General features: G+C 36.4%; 1 protein-coding gene across 3 annotated transcripts in view; it reads right to left on the reverse strand.

Annotated features, from left to right (window-relative positions):
- Nucleotides 1-13,512, reverse strand: part of LOC149159815 (uncharacterized) — a 73,862-nt gene extending 60,350 nt beyond the window's left edge. Inside the window, exon 1 of one of the 3 annotated variants that reach the window (XM_089436578.1) lies at nucleotides 13,312-13,467. Coding sequence is in view for 1 of the 3 variants with exons in the window: in XM_089436580.1 (XP_089292706.1) it covers nucleotides 13,312-13,416 (105 nt within the window). In the remaining 2 variants the exon portion in view is untranslated. Of the gene's footprint in view, nucleotides 1-13,311 lie in introns of all 3 variants that reach the window. The other 2 variants (XM_089436579.1, XM_089436580.1) reach the window with 2 other exon arrangements.
- Between the last annotated feature and the right edge of the window lie 10,727 nt (nucleotides 13,513-24,239).

Raw genomic sequence — 24,239 nt, forward strand, 5'->3', positions numbered from 1 at the left:
TTTACACATGTTACAGAGAGTCTTAGAGAAGAGGTGAATAAGTTGGCTAATCAAGCACTGGCTAGAGAAGAAGGAGAAGCAGTGATCTATCACCATTAAGGACAATTTCAGCTTAATTTCAAAAGTTTTATCACAATGGTTCACACTTCTTGTGACTAAAAACCAGCTCTTTTCAAAAGACTCTACGATCTCTCAAACCACATTTAGTTGACTTACAACACCTGCAAGCAATTAAACATAAGGGTGGAAATCTGAAATTTTAATTCAGTTACTCAATGGTAACCTGCATCAATACACAGATAATAAGGCAAGTAGCAAAGAGTAACTGACAGAATGGGAGAAGAAAGTGAACAAAAATTAGCTAAAACTGAATATCTTGATGACTTTGAAGGGAGATCAGAAGGGCATATATAAAAAATTCATGCTTTAGGATTTTGGACAGACTACATAAGAGGACTCTAATAAGAACAACTTAACAGAAAATCGATCTCAACTCCTCCCAGTTTTGCGAGGTATTTTCAATTGTTCTTTTGATTTAATATGTCAGGGTTGTTACATTTTGAATAAGCTGTTTTAAAATGAGACAGCCAGTCTCAACTTTTCTCTCTGTGATGTTGCAATTTGCAAGTTATTTTACTACACTGGCATGTCCATATGTTTTCCACATTAATACTCCCCTTCTATGTCTAACAAAACTATCAAGTATATAAAGCTAGGTTGTTCAACAAGGAAGCCTCAAGACTTACTAGTTTCAGGGAAAAATTTTCCCTTCGGCTATAACTATAACTATGGCGATTTATACTATTTTGTATTCCCTAAAGTAAATATCCTTCTTGTTTTTTACAAAAATAAATGCAGGTAACCTTCTCTTTCAACTTGAGAAAAGGTAAGGATATGAAGTTATGAACCCATATTTAGATAAAACAAACAGCAAGAGAAAGGAAGAGAATTAAAAAAAGTTCCCCAAAAAAGAGAGTCTCACTTTAAAGAAGGAAAAGAATAACCTTCAAGTAAATTGACAATAAAAAAAAATTAGATTTAAAAAGTAATATACTAGGCATATTCTAAGTTTAATATATTTTGATTTCTAAAACTCGCAGTCTTTCAACTTCCTCTGCAGTCACTTTATTATAACTCATACAATCAAAATGTAGGCTCTTTCTTCATTCAATGCCAACAAATGCAACTACACTCATACTAGTAGGGAATCCTTGCTCATCAAGCAATTCAAGATGTGGCTACTGTTTGTAAGCAACATCTAAAATGGGCACCGTGCACAAAGGAATTTGAAATTTCAGAGGAGGGCATCAAATGGTAGAACCATGGAATTGTTTCATAGCTATTGCCGACAGAAAAATGTGGGTAAATGTGAAAAAACAAGCCCCATGTCACTCCCAACTTTCAAGGCATACACCAACCACAAGAAGAAAAGGTTATACATAAAATCCCTTTTAGGGACATGACAAGCTTGCAATAATATCTCTATCAAAAGGGCCAATTAAGGGAAATATAACAACTTAAAACAGACCCTTCAACAAGGATCAATGCAGAAAACAAGGCAGCATCTTGCAGTAGCTTCATCAATAGGACCTGTTATCGCTCAAACTAGCAGGGGACCTAAGGGGAATCCCTAAAGGGCAAATGTTAGGCCAAGGGCAACAAATTGACTCTTAGCCCACTATCACCTCACCTAAGGCTCCCTTCTATTTATGGACTTTCACCGATGGGAGGGATCCCGATATGTATGGGGTACTAGGAAATCCTAGGAAAGGAAAAGAGAGGATTTGAGAGTTAGGTTTATGGGATAAGACTTATGAAGTAGTTTACCAATCCCTAAAATCCTTGTTAGAATTGGTACCCCGGATGGTTCTTGAAGAAGGGCCTTTCAAAGGAGCAGGACCACACGAGGCCAAGTTGACCTCGTCTAGGGTATGAGGAAGGAATGTAGAAACGAATGATATTCTTACCCTAAACAAGGTGGGGAGATGATCAAAGAAAATATAATTACTCAAAGATGTTGGTTTGACCCTAGAAAGTGTTAACCTTGGGGATGGCATGGACCCCGTCTAGGGCACGAGGAAGGAATGTAGAAACCAATGATATTCTTACCCTAGACAAGGTGGGGAGATGATCAAAGAAAATATAATTACTCAAAGATGTTGGTTTAACCCTAGGAAGTGTTAACCTTAGGGATGGTAGGGTAAGTTTTGGTCTCAAAGCTAGGGCTTGGCTTTTCTCCCAACTCCACCGTCGAAATGTCTTCAAATTTGGAGGAGGGCTAGAGAAAAGGCTAGTACAAGAGACCCTAGGAGATTGAATTTTTTTAGTGGCTAACTTGTTGGAAAATCGATGCCCTAGGCACCCCAATGTGGCTAGACTTGGGAGAAGGTGAAAAAATAAGAGTTTTGGTGGCCACCCTTGGTAGATCAGTGCCTTAATCCTTGGGAGAATGGAGTCTATGTTGATTATGTGTAAGGTTTCTTGGTTCCCAATCAAGGAAGCCTCAAAATTACTTCACAAACCCTCTAAGTCAAGTGAAAGCAATCTTGCAGCTTTATACTTCAAATGCATAAGAGGAATGGCTTATCAAGGTCAAATTTACCCCTAGGAGATTTCGTTCACACTACATGGCCCATACATGGAGAGAACGTTATAATAGAGACAATTCCACAAAAAGTAACAAGAATAACATCAAAATTTTGTACTTACATGCAATAGAGTATATCCAACCATTCACAAATGACAATAGAGAAGCTCCAAGAGAAGATAGACCAACAACCATACATCAAAATTCATCCATAAAAGCTCCAATTCATCCTCTAGAAAACGTGTGAATTTCTCTAAAGAAGAGAGAGATTCAATCCAAAGTGATGATGAGAAATGAACTCATCTCACTCCTATTTAATCACAACTTAGGAGTCCGAATTAGCCTCATTGGCCTACATAAGCGCCAAAAATAAAATATTTTGCTAATAACACAACTTTTGCTGACAAGACCACCAAACTAGCTCATAAATGAAAAAGTAAGCCTCTCAAGAGGTCAAATAATAATCTATGCATGTTGTAGGGCCCTCTAAGAGGCCTAATGAGGTCCATGGGTGCCACAATGAAAAATAAGACCCTCAAAAGCAGTGGGACAAGGGGTTGGCCGCTTGTAATAACCTGTGGTGCTCCAAATGACATGAGGGGGCACACAAGTGTCCTCGTGGGTCTGTAAACAAATCGAAGATGTTGTAGATCGTCTGCAAGGGCTAGGATGATGGTGTAGGTGATGCCATATCATCATGGAAGTCCTGGATCATCTGCCAAGTGTATGGTGTAGATCTGGGGCCGACTGGGCATGATGGATCAGGTGCATCCTTCTCATCCAATAAGCGAACCACGAGCAATCTCTGAATGGTTGTGGAGATCCATAGAGTGCAATCTGATGTTGTGGAGGCCCATGGCTCTCAACGCTCACCCTACATGTCCCAATCTAGCCCTCTGGGGATTAGGACCCCATATAGGGAGACCAAACTCCAAATGGAAACCATCTGCAATCCTACATAAGATCCAATGCGTCCCCTAACCTTCCAGTACAACAAGTCATTAGAGAAATCGAGTAAATGAGCTTACCTAATCATGGACCACCGATGGGGACTTCATAATGGCCTCCCCTTCCATAATGGGCTTCGGGATGTGCCAATGTCTCCTAAACTCCAAATGGGGTTAACCAAACACCCTATTAGGTGGTTTCTACTTCTAAAGGGGACAATATTAAAGGTACATCCTTCAAAAGGTGGTGGCATGTGACAAATACGTGAATGAAGTAGGGGATGAGAAGAGAGACAGCCCTAGGTCACCTGTTGGGGTACAAGGGTATCTAATAAGAGGGAAGCCCACACTTGGGTTTATAATGTGTAAGAGGGAGCAATTGTGGTACATGAGGTGCCTCTGCCTTGATTTTTCCACCCTTCTTTATATGCCTTTTGCCTTTTTATGATTTTCTTTGATTACTTGCTCAGGGCTCAAGGGGTTAGAGCATGATGTGTAAGATATAGCAGTGGAACCCCCCTTTTTAAGGTGGGGTGGTTCATCACCCACTAGGGGTTGGTACAATCATGGGTTCCTATATGTTGAAGAAGGTTCATAGAACCTGTAGGAACCAGGGTTATGGCCATGATGATGGAGTAGAGCTCATGTATTGGCTTTTGCCCACGTGCTAAAATGTTTTTGTCCCAACCATCTTTTGCATTTTGTGGTACTTTTCCTGTTAAATGTGGCCATATATGCTTTTAACTTTCTTTTCAGCTGCATCAACCTCCGGGCTTCATTCCAGGCCATGACCCAAGGTGTGGGCAAGGGGAAGGGGCAAGCTAACCCTATGTGGACCCAATGGAGGGATGTGGACCCAGGGGGGGAAATGATGGATAAGGCAACAATGGATGGAAAGGGGGTAATATAAGCAGATACGGGAGCGGGACCACGCAACCAAAATCAAGGTTTCCCGTGAAATACCATCCCTAGAACCAAATGGTCAATAAAAGAGATCTCGCGGGACTAGAATCTAAGTTTAATTCCTAAAAGGGGTCTAGGGGACAGAAGCACAGACCTAGCCCATTCTTTCCGCCGAATACCCCCATTAATCCATGCCCAGAAGTGTCCATGCTAAGTAAACTACAACACTCAATTTCCAAATGACAAGGCATATCTTTAGATTTGGGAGGCCCACCTTCAAACATATGACCATGGTAGATGTGCGAGGGACCACATGGTTGGCTTAGATGGCGGAGAAGATGGCACAATGAGCTAGCTAGTGGCTGCAAGGAGTTGATGGATGTCAGCTAAGGACCATCTTGGAGAAAAAAATTCTCCTAGGGATATCATCCACAAAGTGGTGGGTAACAAGACCAATAAGTGTAAAATTTGACCTAAAAGCATTGACCCTCGCCAAAAAGCATTCCACAATAAGAATTGCTAAATTGAAGGTTTCTATAACACCAAATTTTAAACAACGATTAAAAGTTGAGGGAAAAAAAGAGAGCCCACAATAGCCAACGCTCCAAAGGATAACGCAAATGTGTAATATCCAAAACAATAACAGTTGGTTATTGCATGGACAATGAATTTCTAATGAATAAGCAGGTTTGTAGCAAAACAAAGGTAATGAAGGCAATCTTGGATGCACAAACAAATTCCCTATGAGAAGAAACATGTGCTAACATTCTTATGGGTGAACCATGGAAGCATACTTATTAAGAAGCCTAGCTGGAGAAATGTAAGGTCTAACAACAAAATCAGGCTCTAATAGTAAAACTGACATGAGCTAAGATGACAGCAAGATGGAAATTGAAAGCAATTCAACTGTGGAGACACAGGGCTTATTGAGAAAATGGAAAATGGCATCATGTTAAAAAAATCGAACTTCTTTTTCAAAAGGAACTGAGGGTCTTAAATAGAAAAAGGACTCTTTTATACAGTTTATACCTTATGTAACTCCTAATAATCTAGAAAGACACTACTGTCATTCCTAAATGGGAATTATAGATTTAGTTGGACAAACACAAAAGGGCGACAATTTATGCAAGCAAACAAAAACTCATTACAAGAGGAAAACATCTACACTTTACAATGAGACAAGATTGACATTTACAAAATATGTTGAGCAAAACAATTATGAACAAAAGTACTTATCCACGAATCAAAATTCCCTTTTGAGAACAACAGAATACAAGGAAGACCATTTGAAGAGCACGTTAACTAAGCATGTTAGACAATCTAACATGGATCCACAAGAAGCATGCACTTACATTTATTTTAAACCATGTATGCCATGTTGACTAGGATTTTAGATAGCACCAAAAGAAGCGTTGTGGACCATTTACTGACATTTGCAAATTTCAATGACACTAAGAAAAGAGTTCATTGAACATCTTAAAGACATTTTCAATTATTTTAAAAACTTTCTTGTTAAACAATCCAACCACAAATTCCTTTATAACTTACAACCACTAACATAAGCAATGATAAAACTATCATTTTAATAGCCAATTGTAAAATTTCCTTTCATTTTGCCACAACACAAATATTTCGCACACAAGATTTTGTCTAGGAATTGAAAACCCTTGCTTCAATGTGATAGGCAAGAGACCTTGGGAAATGAAAGAGTGAATTGCAGGTCTCTAACTGGATGGTTGAGTAATGAATGAAGGTGAGAGGGGAGTCCTATATGCTAGTATGGCGTGCACATTATATATCAGAGAATCGTATTTGTCCACATAATATACATAGTAATTCCTGAAAATGAGTTCGCAATAGCTGCTCCATAATATATAACTCACGCCCACGTCTTCATGAAAAATAGTATTATTTTTTAAGAAAATTTGACATCAATTTTATAATTGTTGTATTCTCGCAGTATTTATATATGCGATATGTGTGTGTAAGCAAAGGAATTGTATCATTTCTCACAAAACTTGAGGCAAGTTAATTCTCTAATCATTGTTGCCATTACACTTAGTAGTTAAGAAAGTCAATCAATTACAACCCATTCTTAGTATTGCAGAATACATTGAGATGTAGGAAGTAAACTCAATCCATTAAATTAGGTACAATTTTCATCATCATAAACAAATAAATAAATTCATCTATAACCATAGTCCCATTAGTGTCATTTGTTGATGACTAATTTCTCATTGTTAGAATTTCCGAACCCAGCACCTGGTATTCTATTCCCAGCAATTATTAGTAGAACGAAAACACGACCAAATTTTCAACACATAAAAATATAGCAAAAGTAAAAAAATAATACTCAATCTAAATCACACACACATAAATAGATTTTTGTCCAATCAATAATTCTTCATTAATAAACTAATCATGGAACTTACTTGGGCTCTCATATCAAGGATAATGGCCCAACTGAGAAAACACAATACTGATCACCAGCCTCACTAAACTCTCTCGAACCCAGCACACGCTCACCAAGAATCCTCTCTCAATCTTGTGTTCTTGTTGTGTGCCTTAGCACCTCACTTTAGGCTCAATTTATAACTTTCCTAAGCTAAGATTGACAGGCAAAATTAGATTGTCAAGTTAATTGAAGATAAGTGGCATTACGTTAGTTAGCTATCCTATCTTTAGCTTTCTCTTCTTTAACTCAAGTACAAGTCATAAACTTAGCTTGCCTTATATGAACATCTCATGCATACCACACGCAACACATCAACATGCGTGCAACTCACTTGCATACTTTGAATGTCGAATGCAAGCTCCTAACGAGGCAAATCAAGATCCTTCTAGTCGAGACACAAGACTAGAATCTGTCTCCAAGCCCATCTCAATATGTGTAGCTACTACCTTTGACACTAAAGCTTGTACTGCTACCTAAGCTGAGAACTTGTCACATCCAACCATGCTCCTAGGATCCTACTCTTGAGCATCCATCAATGTCATAGCATACCAACTGAGGCTCTTGGCAGTACCTAAAGAATCACTCTTCCTTGCCACTTGCTCCCTCTTAGCAACTGACATTGATCCTGTATCCAAGATCCCCTCGAATATACCCACAAGTTGTCCCAACAACCTATATGGTTGCCCCTGTCTAATGCCAAGCACTACAGTTGCATCCAAGGTCACTCCCTTTGAATATAGAAGCACGTGTCCATCTCAAAACAAAACTCTATATCAACATCCTCCAAGGTTGATAGTCAGAGAACACGTACCATCAACCCTGCAACAAACAACATCCCTATCACGTCTAGAAATCATCCTGACTCTAGCTGAATCTGACACATCCAAGTTATCCAACCCTCTCCACGCATGAGTGGTGGTAGCTCCATAACTCACATGGCACACTCAGTATGTCTTTGAAACATTGCGGAACACTGACCTCATCCTTGTCATGTGACTAGACACTCTATTGTCCACTAGCCATAACCCACTTTCCTCATACACAACAGTACCATTGTCAAAAACACAAGCAACTAGAGAAAATTCCTTCTTGTATTTCTCCGTAAAGACATCAATCTTAGTTGATGATGATTCAGGCACTTGATCCTCCTTCTTCTTCTTATGTGGACATTGACTCGCATAATGACCAGTCTTGTGACACGCAAAGCACTTCACTTTGCTCATGTCCTTCGTGGAAGCAAATCCCTCACTTCCCTCTACTTTACCTTTGCCCTTTCCAACAAGAGAAAAATTCTCCTCCTCATTCTTTCCATCATGTTCACCTGCAATTTTGGAATGTCTCATGGTCTCCTCCTGTACGAAGTCATCCCACAATCTAACCCAAGTTCCAACTAGGCAGATTCTCTGGTGCGATGATCCCATCAACAAAGGCATCCCACTTCAGAGGAAAGCCACTCAAGGCTGATCTAACCAACTCTTCACTATCATTAGTTTCCCCCACTACTGCCAAATCATCTCTAATCTAAGTGATCCTGGTTAGGTATCATGTAATTGTCTCAGTTTCAGACATCTTGATGTTTCTCAATTTCTCCTTCAACACCATCTTCCTGTTTTGGTTTGTGCTCTAGTACAACTTGGTTAAGGATGCCCACATCTCATAATCATACTTCCTCCCCGTCACATGAGGTATAACATGGTCTCTAATGGAGTCCAAGATTATTCTCTTGGCCTTCATGTTTATCTTATTTAACGCAACCAACTGATTAGGATCTACACGGAATTTGTATTGCCTTCTCCACGATGTCCCACGACTTCTACTCCTCAAATAATAGAACAATCCGCTCCTTCCACGAACTAAATTTTCCTACCCCGTCCAACCTATCCTCATAACGTTTCCCAATAGCCATCTCTGTCAAACTGACCAACAATTAACTTTTTGCCTATTCTCTGAGACTTCCTACACACTTCCCAAGGTTGCCCAAAGCCTTTTTGCTCACTGCCTGGAAATCCTCAGTGCTACCTGGACACTTCAATAGTCTAGCAACAGTTTTTTTTTAATTTTAATTGTGGAGGTTGTGACTCCTCTTGCCCAATCTTACCAGTATTGATGTGTTTGTATGTCACTACCACTATGCATTGTCTCTCCCTCACGTCCCAAATGTCAACATGGTCGATCTCATGGTCGACTATCTATTATGGCCCTATACTTCCAAACTCTGTCGCTCGACGCCAAAAAAAAAAACTTGCATGATTTGAAACTTGTGGACACTGGTGTGGGCTCTGTCTCTTGGCCCCAATCATTGTACTCCTTTGTAGTGTCCCTACTGCAATTGGTCCCTTGTCTATGACCTGCTGCAACCATGTCGACTTGTAGTTGTCAACTTACACACACCTCTCTCTACAGCGCGACAAAGACTGTCGACACCTAAACGTCTCCCTTGCTGCCACAACCTATCAGTTGTCGTCAACTGCATGGCCCGTCAGCCCTCCAGCTTCCAGACTCCTGCACCGCTACTCTCTGCCCCAATCACTGCATTGTTTCGATTTTGGTCGAATCAGTGTTGCGGGGGAGCGCCCCCCCCCCCCCTCGCTCCCGCTCCCGATCTGCGCTCCGGGCGGGAGCGGGTCGGGAGCGCGCTCCCGAAATCGCTCCCGATTTCGGGAGCGCGCTCCCTAAAAAAAATTTCGCTCCCTGCCTTTTCGGGAGCGTTTTCGGGAGCGTTTTGCCTTTTTTGCATTTTTTTTTTTGTAGTAATGTTCGAAATGCAATTTTTTTTGAAAGAAACAAATAGTTTTTGAGTGGGGCAACTTAATGATCAAGTCTAGGCCCTAGTATTGATATGCTATTCATGGTAATGTTAAATTCTTAAAGTAAAAGTGACATTTTCTTTAATTTTCATTTTCATCCTTTTACTTAAATTTTTAACATTACCATGAAATGACTCAGGATGTTTGAGAGTGGTTTCGTCCTCATTGGATTTCATATGGAGAAAGTAGAATTTTAGATTTCATTCAAAATCCAGCAGACTTATCAGTTTTTCAGGATTTCAGGATTGGGGGATTGCAATGTTTCCATTGAATTTTGTCATGTATTAGGGTATGGAACTCATATTTAATCAAGAGTACCAATCCCTCTATGTACCTTGATGTTAGTGACATTGGTTGTCGAACTCCTCTATCATGACCCTTCTAAAAATGTACGCATCACTCAAACAAAATCTTGACTTGACATGCTATGCTTTTTCTATCTTATGTTAATGCTTAGAGGGTAATATTAATGACAAAGATCCCTATACAGATACAAAGGTAATGACAAAGATCCTGATTTTGCAACAAGACTAAAAAATTAGACATTTCTCGTGGTGGCAAGAGGCCCAAGCATAAGAAATAGATAATAGATTTACTTCTCTTCTCTAGTTTCTAGTAGCTTTTATAACTATTGACTCTTTCATATTTATTATGATATTTTTTTAAACAATATATGACAATTTAAGTTTGAAGTTGGCAATTATAACTCATTAGTAATGAATTATGAATATGATGCTTCATGAAAGTTGAAAGTTGTTTCATTTCGTTTCATTTTATAACATTTCATTTCATGTTAGATATTATTTGTTGTAATGGTTACACTTAGCTTACAAGTACAACTTTGGTGATCAATGATGATAAATGTTATATATTGAATTTTGAAAGCTTGAAACTTTAAGATTGATGAATCATGAGACTCAATATGTTGTATGTTACTATGTTACTAACTTGCGGACGTGGTTGATGAAGATTATAACTTCTAGATGATTGTTGTTATATGGTTCAATCTATGCTTTTTTATGTTTTTTATATCTAATTCATCATTCTACATGTTTTTGTTGACATATATGTATCAAAAATTAAAAAATATAAAAAATATATATATTTTTAAAAAATCGCTCCGGGATTCGCTCCCAAACCGGGAGCTTCTGAAAATGGTCGCTCCCGCTCCCGCTTCCGCTCCCGCTCCCCGCTTCCGCTCCCGCTCCCAAGTAACGCTAGGTCGAATTCAGCCTCTGCAATGTTCCCCTGCGCCAATGGGTGGTTTGCTACTAGATCTAGTGTCATTGCGGCTGGTTGGCCCGTTGGTCGGCCACCCAAGCCAATGCCCCTTTTTTATATTTTTTTTCCTTGAAAAAAAAATTGCCCCCCTCCCCTTGTTTTTTTTAATCATAAATATTTTTCTCGACCCAAAAAAGCCTGTTAAAAAGAAACTCCTTGACCCTTTAAAAAATCTCGCCACTTTACAAAAAAAAAGTGTTTGTATGATCTCAGCCAAGCTGGCTCCAGCGATCCAATACGAACCCTAACCCACAATTCTGAGATCGATTCAAAGTTGGGGCTATGATACCATGTTAGAATTTCCAAACCCAACACCTGATATTCGATTCCCAATAATTATTAGTGGAATGATTACACGACCAGATTACTAACACATAAAAAATATAGAAGCAAAAAAATAATAATCAATCTGAATCACACACACATAAATAGATTTATGCCCAATCAATAGTTTTTCATTCATAAATTAATCACGGAACTTACTTGGACTCCCGTACCAAAAGTAATGGCCCAACTGAGAGAATACAATACCGATCACCAGCCTCACTACACTCTCTTAAACCCATCACACGCTCACTAAGAATCCTCTCTCAATCTTGTGTTGTTATTGTATGTCTTAGCACCTCACTTTAGGCTCAATTTATAACTTTCCTAAGCTAAGATTGAGAGCCAAAAATTGGCTCATCAAGTTAACTGAAGATAAGTGACATTACTTTAGTTAATTATCCTATCTTTAGCTTTCTCTACTTTAACTCAAGTACAAGTCATAAATTTAGCTTGCCTTACATGCACATCTCATGCATATCATGCACAACACATCAACATGCGTGCAACTCACTTGCACACTCTACATGTCGAATGCAAGCTCCTAACGAAGCAAATCAAGTTCCTTCTAGTCAAGACACAAGACTAGAAGTACCTTGCAAGCTACAAAGTTCAACACTCATCAGTTTGAATAGAACACTTAGCACTCATTTCATCCAGTATTGCTCGCAAGGGTGAAGAAGTGGCATTAAAACCGGTTAAATGAATCAACGCATCAATCATCACCTATGGGACTTGCACCAAAAAACAAGGTCTTCCTGGGAAAGTCATCAGTCACAAATAAATGCCTTTGAATACATAGTTAATCCCAAAAAGTGATATCTCATAATCTTGGACTGTGAAAGCTCTCCTCATTTTTCAATAAATAAATGTCAAAGAACAGATGATAATAGCCTATAAATGTCATTCAAATGAATAATGGCAAAGACAATTCTCCTGCCAGGGTCTCACCACCGCAGCTCCTTGACAATCTAAATTTATGATGTTGATATTATTCTGGAAGTTGCTTCAAGAAACATGCCTCAAGGTTGAGGGCTACTTTTAGGTGCCAAGTCAGGCGTATCTCTTCCACTAAATTCACAGGGGACTTGCACCTGACCTCATCCCGTTTTAACATGCCATTCAGGAAGGGATGACTGCAGTGAATCCAACCCCAATGGACAGTTTAGTACTCCAACTTCATCAGTGTACGAAGTCCCCGCTAGCTGATTTTGATGATTATAATCTTAGTTATCCATTCCAGGATGGTAGTCTGAATTTTAAGGTTCCTGGACTTTATTGCACGCTAAGTGGCACTTTGGAACATTGGATTTTATTATGGCCGTTATAAAAAATCATCACAAATTTCGTTCACCAGACGAGCAAATACTGAGTTTAAATTTTGGCAGAAAATATTCCATCGTCGGTTGCTTCTCAAGTGAACGTCCAATAAATTGAGGAAAAAGACGGAGGGGGAGAGAGATGAAGAGTTTTATTCATCAAGCACAACTTTTCTGAAAGCAACGAGATCTGGAACCTTGTGTCGCTTGAAGTTATTACATGCTTTCAGATCTTCTATCATGTCAGAAGATTAGCGGATTCTACACATACCGAGTTCAAAATTTAAGCAGTAACGATTATATTAATAGTTGAAATTTCCAAATGATTTTTTTTCGCATTAGCAGGCTTCAGATCTTCTCTAATTCGCCAACTCAAACAACGCAAACCACAGATTACAGAATCCCGTCAAATACTGCTAGGGTTACCAGTCCTTCAGCAAGATTTAATATTTTTTCCTTTAAGGCGGTTGAGTTTTTCAGAACGTATTTTTCCAAATTTAGCAATCCCTTGCACAAAATCAGTATAAATTTTGTATAAATCTTCCTATTACCCATTAAACCAGAAATCCTAATCCAAATTTTATTTGATTCATAAGAAGCGCCCTGGAGGTTTGCAACCTCATTCGGCTCAAGCAAATAAAATTGAATAATAAATATGTGTGTGTTTTACTGGGCCTGTTAGACATACCTGCCACTTCGTCAATAACTGCGCAGAAACCCTCGTCCTGTTCAGGAAACCCTCGTCCGATTGCGCAGCGAAGGGAAGCTCGCAAAGCGTTTGCGACCGCAACATGTGATCGAGCAGAAAAGAACCTAAGAGCCGTCAATGCGTCTTAATAAAGGCACAACAAGGATCCCTGACACAGATACGCCTACGCCTACGCCTACGTCTACCTTTTGTATACCATACCATTGTTGGTACACCTACTACGTCTACCTTTTGTATACGCAAAATTATCCATGTGCACTTTCACCTCCGAACTTTGAAGTCACATGGATTTAGATTGCTTATACAACTTTTATAATGTCATGGTTCCCACTTATCTCTATGGTTTTGCTAAGTGAAATTCTGTAGCGCGGATAATGTGTTTATGAAATCTCAAATTGTAATTTGTTTTATTTTTTTATTAGGATTTTAAATTGTAATTTGTTTTATTTTTTTAATTAGGTTTTTAAATTGTAATTTGTTTTATTTATTTTTAAAGTATATTTTAGTTAGTTTATATTTATTTGAAATTTGGATTTATCAAGTGTGAAGAGGATTAAATTTATTTTAACTATAGGAGATTTTAGAGGTTTGCATCTTAAGAGATTTGAGCTCTTGGTATTTAGTAGATTTGAAGAAAAAAGATTTTAGAGGTCTCCATCTCAAGAGATTCGAGCTCTTGGCACTTAGTAGATTTGGAGTTAAAGATAGATCTAGGTTGATTTAAGTTTCCCTTTATTTTATTTTTATGTAATTTGATCCAGTGAAAATGTTTTATTTATAATTATAATTATTAATTATTTTTATTTTGTTTTATTTTATTTTGTCATAGTCTAATTTATAGAGAAATGGTTTTTTCAGGATTTTTTAATTAATTTTAACGAAAATCTTGAGTTTAAGTTGTTTAATTTGTAAAATTCAAGTGCCCTAGGGGTTTTTGAGGGTGTTCAATCCATTTATGCATTAAAAAAAATCACATTCTTGCTTAAAATTATATCATAAAAAAAGTTATTTTGTTTATAAATTAGACTATGTCTTTTATTTTATTTTATTTTATGTTACAAGACATTGTAGCATCTCCAATACTTCGGTGAGTGCCTCTCGCACAATGATGAATTCTTTAAGTAAAAAAACGTAAAAAGGATGATGTTTGCATATAATTTTTTAAATGGTAAATTTGTTTTGTATTTTTGTTAAAATCTTTATGATGTTTCAAAATGTTAAAATGTTGTATCAAAGATAAATTCATAGTTAACATTTTGAAAGTCAATGTTTTGAGTCACAATCACAACTCATAATCTTTGTGATATTTTTAATGATGGAAATTTAATATTTTTATAAATTTGTGATTTAATATTATATTTTTTTATTTTCTTTTTTGTTATAGGGAAATGAGCAATTGGAATGGTATTGTATTTCTAGGTCTATTATTTATATAATCCCTATGTGGGATTGATTACGACAGCTACTATTGCGTTGATTACGACAATTATCATTGTGTTGATTACGACAGTTACTACTATGTGGATCCTTAATACTTGTCACTCAACACAAGGCTAGGCATTAGATATTCGTGATTTGAAGATGAGACCTTGTACTCATGTTTACTTTGCATTTTCACTCACTTGCCAAGTGTACTCCCAAAAAAAAACATTGTGACTATTTTGAAAAAGATGAAAACTAAATGTTATTAGCAAAATGTCAACCATTATTATTATTATTAAGGTCATAGCCAAACCTGACACCAAATTGGTGTATGAGACCCCCTTGTTTCTGGGACAAGGGACCCACCTCCAGGCACCGATTTGGCTGCTAAGTCTGCGAAGGCATACATACTTTACCCCCTCTCGTTTTGAACTTGTAACCTCTTAGAAGGAAACACATGCTCATAACCATTGAGCCCACTCAAGTTGTCCAATATAACTTATAATGTTTAACTTTGAAAAACAAATATTTATTTTTCAATATTACCAGCCTAGATCCATCTTTACTCTGAATCTACCAAGCCCAAAGAAGGATAAAATCTCTTGAGATATAAACCTCATTTAGAGTGAAAAGAAATTTGACCCCTCTTGGTGCTTGGTAGACTTGGAATTAAGATCAATCTTTCCCCCTTTAAATAGGCTATATTCCACATGAATACCATGAGTCATTTTTATTTTTATAGGGTTATTTTTTTTTAATTTTAATTTTGGCTAAGTTAAAATATTCACATTACATTACATTATTTTTTTAATTTTATTTTATTTCGTCCAATTAACAAATCCAATTTTAAATTGAACCATAACTTGAAGATCATGTTTGCACAAGATAATGTGATGTGGATAACTTGTCCAATTAACAAATCCAATTTTCGAACATTAAATTGAACCATAACTTGAAGATCATGTTTGCACAAGATAATGTGATATGGATAACTTGTCGCACCTGTTTTATGCCACAATTTATGGATATAGTTGCAATATTCATGCATTATTTTTAGATATTTGTGTAGTGGTTTTTTATTCTTAAACTTTGAAGGAAGTAAATAACACATTTACTATTAGTTACTTCCCACGATAATTTAAGCAATTATTTGCATAAAAATGGATAGGAATAAGATGTAAATAAATATATTTACCAAAACATACTTCTCACCATTATTTATGTTTTCCTCAACTCTTATATAGGAGTAAAACTGTAAATGTGTAGATTTATTAATGGTTACTACCAAGCAAAATTTATGCAAGTCCATGTGCCTAAGTAAACAATTAATTTATTCATTTCACATATCAATTTATTAGTTCCTCCCAAAGCAATATTATAGGATTCCATTTGCATATTAATCACTATAAATTTAGCTAACATTAACTAATGTAGGTTATAATTTTGTATGTAATTTTTCCCATAACATAATTTTTAACTTAAGTGTAAGAATTGAGCTACCATGTAATACTTATTAGTTTTATTATTTTGTGTAGTGTGAATAATTGCACCTCCAACCTGGTATGGTAGAGATGTTGTAATGTAATGTAATATCATATTTAACCCTAAAATTAAAATAACCCTAAGGGAAAATATTTGTACTCAGTGAAAATAATAATAATAATAAAACATTAAAAGAATAACTTCATGGTATTGACCCATGATATGAGAACCCATGGTATTCATGTGGAATATAGTCTATTTAAAGGGTGAAATTAAACTAACCTCTTGAGATGTAAACCTCTTTTAGAGTGAAAAGGGATTTGATCCCTCTCCATGCTCGATAAATCCAGAATGAAGATGAATATAAACTGATTATATACAACTCTCTCTTTATAAAATGCATATAATTTATAAAATAGTACATGTGCTACTAAATTTTATCCTTTAAAAAATATATATATAATAATAATGTAATTTAATGTTACATTAATGAAAATTTACAAATTTAATTTTTAATATATTTATTATTAGGATATTTTCTAATATTCATATTTTAAAATGAGTGATGATGGTTTTAAAAAACATAAAAAATTAAATGTTATTGATAAAATATGAATACACTTTTTAGTTTTGTTATTTTATGTATTTGGAATGATTTTACACCATTATATATGCATGTATTTTGTATGATATTGCATACATTAAAATGTTTTTCCAATTCCAGGAAGGACAGCCCTCGAGAGTACAAGGGCAGAGATGGAAAGGAATGGAAGAGGAGAGGGCAGGACAACAAATCCAAGGACGGGTAGCGAATTAATGGCAAGTGGCAGGGCGGAGCCAGCGACCCGACAGCAAGAGCAGTCGGGAGATGAAAGACATAAATGAAGGACAGCGGACAAGACAGGAGGGCAGCATCCCAAGGTAGGAGGGAAGTGAGGCGTGCTAAGGCGAAAACAGGACAGCTGGCAGTAAAATCACGAGGAGGTAACGAAAAAGGGATAAAGTCTAAGGAAAAAGGAAAACAGGCATTTTGCATGTAGACAAGAAAGGAGAAAGGTGGTGAGAACGAAAGAGCAGGCAGCAAGCAGGAGCAGAAGGAGGTAGCAAGGCGCAGCACAGTAAAAGGGTATGTGACATCTCTCATCCCAATCTATGAAAGAGTAATTGGTCTAAAACATAGGTTAGGAATGCAGAATGGTGTGCAGAGCTGGGTGGATAATCTCAATTGTCATAGAAATTTTAGAGACATGAAAGGAAATTATCGTGAAGAGTTCTTGGGTGCCAGGGACGGAGAGAAAGTTAAGATAAAGGGTGAGGAGTATGAGAGCAATGGCTTGCAGGACCCAATTTCACCCGACCTCCACCTTAGAATAGAGGCCCTAGTAAATCATAGTCCAGGGAAAGGAAGAACGACTGTTGCGTTGAACGACGACAGAGGGGATAGGAAAATCCAGAACCCCTGGGGGATGGAGTTGCACCTTATGGTGAGGGGAGAAACCTTAGCTAATCAAAACCCGGCTGGTCACACGGAAAGACCCATACCAAGGAGAGGTTCTCGCAACCCAATTCGCACAAGGAGTGAACCCTTGAGAGAGAAAAGGCAAACGAACCAGAAGTGGGATTTTTGCATGGACTAGGCTAAGCAAAGTAAACATGGGAACCCCAAGGCCAAAAGAACTATAATGACCCCAGCCATTCAAAACAGGGAAGGAAGCCAGAGGTCAGAAACTCAAAGGGTGGGAAACTGAAGGAGTGGAAATAAGAGGGGGGGCAAAGAAAATCCATGGATAATAATGCAAACTTAAATGATATGACTGACAATTGTGTTTATTCTGTGATAGGTCTCGCCTCAGCACAGGGCAAGACTATGAATCAGAACAAAAAGCAACAGGAAAAGAGAGCTAAAGGCCAAGAGGAAAGAAGAATGGCCCCCAGGAGGAGTAAGAGGACATTAAAAAAAGAAGAAGGCACTAGCAGTAAGGGAAAGAAAAGGGGCAGGAAGCCCGACGAAGAGCAAATGAAGAAGATCATAGACTCCTACATGGAAGGAAACCCAAAGGAGGCCAGAGACCAAATTTGGAGCTGGGAGTGAGATTTAAGAAACAACCTCAAGTGCAGAGACTTACCCATGGAAGAATGGGAAGGAATGTTGCAGGACCCGGGGACATCAAATGGTAGGCAATCATTGTTCAAAAAGACCCTGCAGCAATACTGGATCATGAAACACGTTGTAGCTCGGGCTATGACTCTTCACCATGAACACATGGAAGGCGAAGTTCTAGACAAACAGGAAAGCAGCAAGGAGAAAGACCCAGTTCGGGTGGAAATTCTCAAAGACATTGCGACTATACAGATCCAGACCTACAGGAATAATCTTGCACTAGACAGGATTGAGCAAACCCTAACCGAGATTAAATAGAAACTGACACAGGGACGCGAGCTTCTAGGTCCTGGGGTAAAGGCTTCAAGCCCTGGGGTAAAGGCTTCAGTTCAGATAACATCCTCTGATGAGGATTAGTTTAGAGTATGATATTTTGTCTTTGAACTCCGTTGGAGATGCAGGAAATAAGTATTTATGTTCTAATCGGTAGAGACAATAGTAGAGACAAGCATGATAGAAGTAGATGGTTTCTCATGAACTTATTCAAATTTTGGAATGGTTATAATGCTGACCAGTGGTCACCTGGTTTCCTCCAAGCAGGTGACTAACCCAAAGATATGGATGTAAATATTTACTTTTTTTATTTGTTTTTTTCCTGAAATAGTAAATACAGAGAGCTCTACAATGTTTACAAAAAAAAAATTCCAATTCCAAAAGTTAATTTTGAAATGAGTCCAGATTGATGTGATAACTTTCATTTTTTAATTTATTTTTTTAATATTTAATTATATATATATATCTATATATATATATATATATATTATTTTTTTTAATATTTGTGTTAAAAAAAATTATTTTTTATAAAAAATATGGCTATAATTTATTAGGATGAAACATGAAATATTTCAATTTAGAAAATTTGTCATTATATTTATCATAAACTTTCTCAAATCAAATTTTGAAACATTTTTACATTTTCTATATCTTCACTCTTCTCCATATTACTATTATAATCAAATTAAGATTTACTTTCGCTAACTTGGAATCAGCACTAATTTATCTCATGGAGAGATGTGACCTATCAATAATGTAATATATGAAATGTTTTTGAATTAAAACTAACCAGCTTATCTAATAGAAAAATGTAATCTAGCAATAATTTAATATATGACATAATCAAAAGAACATTTAATTTTTAAATATTTTTTATACAAAATTATTTTAAAAAATCATTATTTACACAAACCCAATTTTATTAAAAAAATCACTAATTTCTTTTCACTTATCTTTATTATGTATTAACGTAATAAATAGTAGATCTATTAAGGAGGCAATTAAAAGTATTAATTTATTAATGAGGCAATTAAAAGAATTAATGTTATTTATTAATAATATGAATTAAAATTAACATAAATTATTTATTTAATTAAGTAACATAATATAATAAGATTTCATATTAAAATAAAAATTAAAAGAAAGAAATAAATTCATGAATTAATTATCTAATAATTCATATTAAATTAAAACAATAAAAATTAAATAGGTTATATATTTTAGAATTAGTCGGCTTCTTCTTTAACTTATCAAGCCATTAGGTTTCTATTTATCCGTCCTGGTCGGCAAAATTCTTCTCTCAGTCTATCACTCATTTTCTATCCTGATGATGGATCCCCTTTGGGGTTCGAAACGTCGATCTAATGAACAAAATACTGTGGATAATCCGGATCATATTTTTCCAAGAAATGACCATAGAAGTTTAAAATTCAACATAGTTTAATTTTGTTTTAATGTTTTCTAATGTTGATGGGAAATTTAAATATCTAAAGAGATAAAAACGATTTTATTTTTTGAGAGAATGTTTTTTTTACAATGAACTCAATACACAAGACAGTAAGTACAATTAAAATTAAAAATTATGATTTAGAGAAAGTCCATTGTGCATATACTAAAAAAAACTCAGAATTTTACTAGTGCAACATTTCTTCCGCCTATTAAGTCATTAGGTCATTTTTTTAATGGGATTTCAATTTCTTAGTAACCTCAAATTGTGCAATAAAATGAGATTCAAATACCTCATTAATCCAAAAACCATGAATAACACCATATTACTTGATACTTCACCAAATGGTACTTAAAAGTGTCATATAATTTCTATTTAAAAAATAATAATAAATTATTGTGTGGAAAAGAGCATTCTATAACCAATATAAGAGAGATGTAATTTATTTAGTGCTCGAGAGAGTCCACACGTGTGGCTTCTGAGATAATCAATAAAAAAACATGTTAGCTTTATTTAAAAATAAAAATCAACATGCAATTAGTATTACACAAATTAATATTATTTGGATGTTCTAAATTAGACATTTTTGTGATTGTGTTAGACACCTGGTTTTACCACATTAAATACAAGTATGAAAATGTTTCAATTTAACAAAATTATGATGATTCTATTTTGAAAACTTTGTGATTTTGTAAAATGATTTGGACAAAAGAATATTAGTTATGAAACAAGGAACTTAAAAAAGATGATTAATTGAAGGCTAATACAATCAAACTCAACCCTTTGCACATAAAATTTAAAACTATGGCTTATACTTTGCCCATTATTATGAAAAGATGATTAACTAAAAGTTAATACAATCAAACTCAACCCTTTGCACAAAAAATTTAAAACTAAGACTTATACTTTTCCCATTATTATGATTACATCTCTCTGAATCACCCCCAATGAAAGTCTCGTTTTTACTCTAATTCAACTATATTTAAACTAAGCGAGAGTATATGTAATGTAGCCCTTGTTCAAATGTGGTTATTGGTTCATACCTTTCAAAATTCAATAATTAAACTAAGCGGCAGGGAACACTAGCTATGCGGCCTTGTTTGAGGTGGTTAGGGGGGATGGTTGTTATCTCTCCCACCCATGTATGACTTAATGATGAGAAATATTGTTGTAATGGCTACATGGTTTTGAATATTGTTATATTAACCCTCACTTCCACCCTAAGACTAAGGAAGAGGATGATTTTGCTTGAAAAAATTAAAATATTTTTCTTTAATATTAATAGAAATTATACTACAATTTTATTAATATATTTTTTATTTGTAATTTTTATAAAAATACTTAATTTTATTTTAAATGTTTTTTTATTATTATTTTTTATTTTTTTTATTCTTTGTTAAAAGAATTATAATTTTAAAATGAGGGATTTGTGATGGCAAAGATTTGCAGCGATGGAGGATCTCAGGCATTGGTGATCTGTGGCAATGGAGGGTGTGAGGCGATGGCGAAGGTTTGCAATGGACGATATATGGAGAGAGTGAGCCTCTGCGGCTCCCTCCTCCAGGATGATGTGAATTAGATCTATGTTTGTCTTCAAAGGATGGAGAAAGTTAGGGTTTCGCAACTCTCTGCATATGTGGAGATTGTTGACATTAGGACTGCGTCTCTTGCCCAGTTCGTAGATGGACAGATCTGGAACCATTGTATTGAGCCGGATGGATTAGGATGTCATGAGATCTCCATCTAATCTCTTATGGACATAGAAACTGATTTGGTTACTATCCGCAGAAGAGGGGAATTTTTATCTTCTAATCAATTTATTGTTCTGGGTTAGATATGCACATGTAGAGTCATGTCAATGCACACTCGTATCTCCCCTCTATGTTGTATGGGTTTGGATATATGCATCCGTGATCACACTCACTGGGAGATCTCATCAAATTTCTGAGGTTTTTCTCTCTGTCGATGCAGTTGGACATTTCGCCCAGGCTCCTCCAGAAACGCAGATAGCCTGTATAAAGTTAAGTCGATCTATGATAGATCTGTCCATTTTAGATCCAAATTTTTTTTCTTCAAGGCAAGTCGGATCAAAAACAAATCTATGGCTATTGGAACCCTTTTCTGCGGCTCGACCCTCTTTCGTCAGAGAACACAACACAGTATGGCTTATGCCCACAATGCAAACTCCGTTGCAGGCTTCTGAGGCGCCATATGTCACTGATACCAAACCTATATCTTACGTCCCCCTGGATCAGGAAGAATTGGAAGACCAGAACACTATCCAAATTTGTTTTTAAATCCTGCTGGCAAATCAACATCAGTTTGGGTACAGACATCTGACAAGGTTTCTCAATTGAAGCATAACATCATGATCAATCTAGGCTATCCACTGCACCTACAAAACCTGATCTATGGTGGCATATCTATGTAGTATGATCGAAGTCTTCAAGATTACAACATTCGTCCTTCAACCACCATCATCCTAAATCTGAGACTGAGAGGCAGAGCAGCGAGATCAAGTAAGTCAAAGGCAGCAGGTGGGGTTGTCGGATCTAGTTTACCCAAGGGTACAAAACCAAACAAAGAACATATCAAGGGTGGTCTCTCCTATAAAAACATTCTACAAGGAGAACCAACTGCTACAACAAAGTCAGAACATACACCCAACACTCCTAGTCCCTACATAGTGGAACAATTGAATTACATCCCATAACTGGTCATAGATATTTCAAAAATAAACGATCTTTGCACAAATTATGAAGCCTAATCCATCATCTACAGATTTAATAGTTTATGGCCAAAACCAATGGATATTTTCCATTGGATCTTCACAAATTGGACAACAAACTGTGAAATACATCTTTGCTCTAAAGGATTCTTCATCATAAAGTTTGCATCATCAGAGGATCGAGAAATTGTACTTCAGGAAGGCCCATGGTTTTTGGGATCAACGAAATTTTTCATTACCCCATGGTTCCTAGAATTTGATGCAAACACCATGATTGTATAAAAAATGTCGGTGTGGGTTAGGCTTCATAACCTCCCCCTACACTTTTGGCATGACCAAGTGCTAGAAGGCATTGGGAATATTTTAGGACGATACATAAAGACAAACACACAAAGAATGGAGGAACGAATCTATACTTTTGCTCGAATATGTGTAGAAGTGGACCTCAGTAAAGGCCTTCCAGATCGCATACAATTGACACACAACAAGCAGAACTGGACTCAGCTCCTAGATTTCAAGAACACAGCCTTCAGATGCTGAATATGCCGACAAACATGACATCTACAAAACACGTGCCCTGAAGCCAAGAAAGAATCATGAAGGAAGAAGAAACCAGGAAAGCAACCCAAAGGATGGCAATTTACCCCAAATGAGCTAGATGAGGAAGAGGACGAAGCAGAAAAAGCTCCCATTCCCAATGTGGAAAATCAGAAATCGCAAGAAAAAGAAGGAAAGGGGGAAGTATCACAAGAACCAACTGATTTACAAGTCACTGCAACAAATCTAGCAAGGATACCAAAAGAAAAGGATTCTAGTGGATACAAACGTCATCATGCATCAGACAATTCTAATTCAGATAAGGAAATTTCAAGAATAGAAGAAGGAAATCAGCTAGTCATTGTCTCCTCCTCGCCATCTCAAGGAGAATGGTGAAAGGTTGAAAAAAAGAAATGGAGAAAAGTTTAACCTTCTCCCTTCATCTATTTAGTTGATTATTTTGTATGAACTTATGATCATCAGTCTTTAACTAAATGATGGAATGCTTTCAAGCATCTACAACATGTAATTTTGTTTTCATTAATAAAATTACGATTTTCCCTTGGGGAAAATATAATTTTCAAATATTTAAACACACACACACACACACATATATATAGCTACATCATATATGACTATAGCTGTGATTTTTCCGCCATGGTCTACCATTAGGGACATTATATTAATGGCAAAAAAAATGGTGTTTTTGTCCAAAAAATCACATAATACTCACAGTAACTAAGACGCATCCAAAGCATGTTATTAGCCTCTGATTTAATAAAGTAATACATAGATTTAGACCTAACAAAATTTTTGTGATGTTTCCCATAGACCACAGAGACAGGAAACATAAAAGA

The sequence above is a fragment of the Pinus tabuliformis genome, chromosome 5_2 (assembly GCF_031772625.1).
Source record: "Pinus tabuliformis cultivar Carrire ecotype Pingquan chromosome 5_2, CPIR1, whole genome shotgun sequence".
Taxonomy (NCBI): domain Eukaryota; kingdom Viridiplantae; phylum Streptophyta; class Pinopsida; order Pinales; family Pinaceae; genus Pinus; species Pinus tabuliformis.